Source organism: Aplysia californica, unplaced genomic scaffold (genome assembly GCF_000002075.1).
Source record: "Aplysia californica isolate F4 #8 unplaced genomic scaffold, AplCal3.0 scaffold00150, whole genome shotgun sequence".
NCBI lineage: Eukaryota > Metazoa > Mollusca > Gastropoda > Aplysiida > Aplysiidae > Aplysia > Aplysia californica.
This window is the reverse complement of record NW_004797420.1, coordinates 496,049-497,754: the sequence shown is the minus strand read 5'-3', so window position 1 is coordinate 497,754 and position 1,706 is coordinate 496,049. Positions and strand designations below refer to the sequence as shown.

At 44.3% G+C, this 1,706-nt stretch overlaps 1 protein-coding gene across 1 annotated transcript in view; it reads left to right on the top strand.

The window, feature by feature from the left end:
- Nucleotides 1-1,706, top strand: part of LOC101846130 (CMT1A duplicated region transcript 1 protein) — a gene marked incomplete in the record, with an annotated part of 28,567 nt that overhangs the window by 20,508 nt on the left and 6,353 nt on the right. Inside the window, 1 exon segment of the mRNA XM_035969486.1 lies at nucleotides 99-257. Within this exon segment, the coding sequence (XP_035825379.1) occupies nucleotides 99-257 (159 nt within the window).

Below are 1,706 nucleotides of genomic sequence, written 5' to 3'. Positions count from 1 at the left end.
ACACACACACACACACACACACACACACACACACACACACACACACACACACACACACACACACACGTCTGTGGCCTCTCCCCACCCCCACCCTACAGAGAGGTGCTATGTATCGAGTTCCTGTACCTGCGTGTGATCACGGGCTCGGCCGACGGTCGACTGAGGGTGTGGAACATGGTCACCGGCCAGTGTTGTCGCATCATGCGCGGAAACTCACGCAGTGACCCCATCCTCTCCGTCATCGCCATAGGGGACAGGTGAGACTGAGAGGTTTTATACACTATATGTTACAAGTGAATAATGTACTAAATTCAGGAGGGTGCGGTCGCGGAGCGGTTAGTGCGCTCATCTCCGAAGCGGAAAGTCCGGGTTCGAGCCTCGGTTCGGACACAGTTTTTTTTTCACCCCCTCCTGCCCGACTAGCAGTAATGGGTACCTGACTTCGAGTTAGGGAAGAAAAGGCGGCGTGGAAAGGAACTGGCCGCCCTACCACAATAGGCCGAAGGCCCAGGAAGTTTTCTCACTGACAAGGCAATCCCCAATGTCCAAATCGGATGTAGGGATAATTTTGCTTTACTATTATATTACAGGTTATATTGTGAGCGGAGGTCAACAGGGGCGGGGTTGCTGTTGGTGTTTTGGATATTGTGGTTGTTAATACCGGGTGCCCATTGCGGATGGGATCGGGTCGGGTCAGGTTGGGTCGGTCACCGACTTGTTACCTTTAAAACAAACGCGCGATGAGTCGGGCGATCGGCTTGTGCCACGATAGCCACTTTGCACCCTCAATCTGGCTAACAAACCGATCCGATCTGATTGTGCAAATGGGCATCCCATATAATAATGGTAGTATTCCTTGCTTGTGGGTGGCTGGTGAGTGCGGTTTGCTTCATCTTTTCTGTTAAACATGATCTGTTGTCTTTATTCTGTCTTTGTATCATGTTACTCTCTTGTAACACTTTTCATTTTCGGCACTAATATGTATGACGGACTTGTGTTGCAAATGCTGAAAATTTCTTACGAAAGAAAAACGCTGTTTTTTGTTCTCATTGTCGTTGTTGCTGGTGATAGTGGTGGTTTTTAGATCATGTTTGTCTTGTAGTTTATAGTGGTGCCAGTGGTCGTCATCCTTGCTTTTTTTAATAATACTATTTTGTTGTAGTTGTTGGTGTTAATTGATGCTTATTTTTTTATTTTTTGTTTTGTTTTAGTAAGTGTTTTACGGCGCTCGCAACTCATGCATAAGTTCATATGAGCGAGCGGGACACATTGATGCTTTGATAAACCTTTTTTTGTTTGTTTGTTTGGTTTTGGTATTTAATATGTGCTGTATTGTGGTTATTAATTTTCTTGGTCTTATTGAATTTGTGGTGATAGTGGTCTTCATCTTTCTTTTTGGTTATGATGTTTTCTTCTTATTGTTGCTGTTTTGCTGGGCGTGATGTATTGGTCGTCATCCTTGTTTTCTGTGATGTTGTTTTATCTTCATTGTCATTGAGTTGTTGCTGTTGTCATGAAGGTTTTCGTAGTTGTAGTCCTTGCAGCTATTTACTGTCTTGTTTTCTTTTTGCTTAATGCTAGCGTTGAAGGCATTCTAACTCACTAAAAAAGTAATCAGTTACATGAAAACGTCACTGTTTGATCTCTCTCTCTCTCTCTCTCTCTCTCTCTCTCTCTCTCTCTCTCTCTCTCTCTGCTTTCCTCCT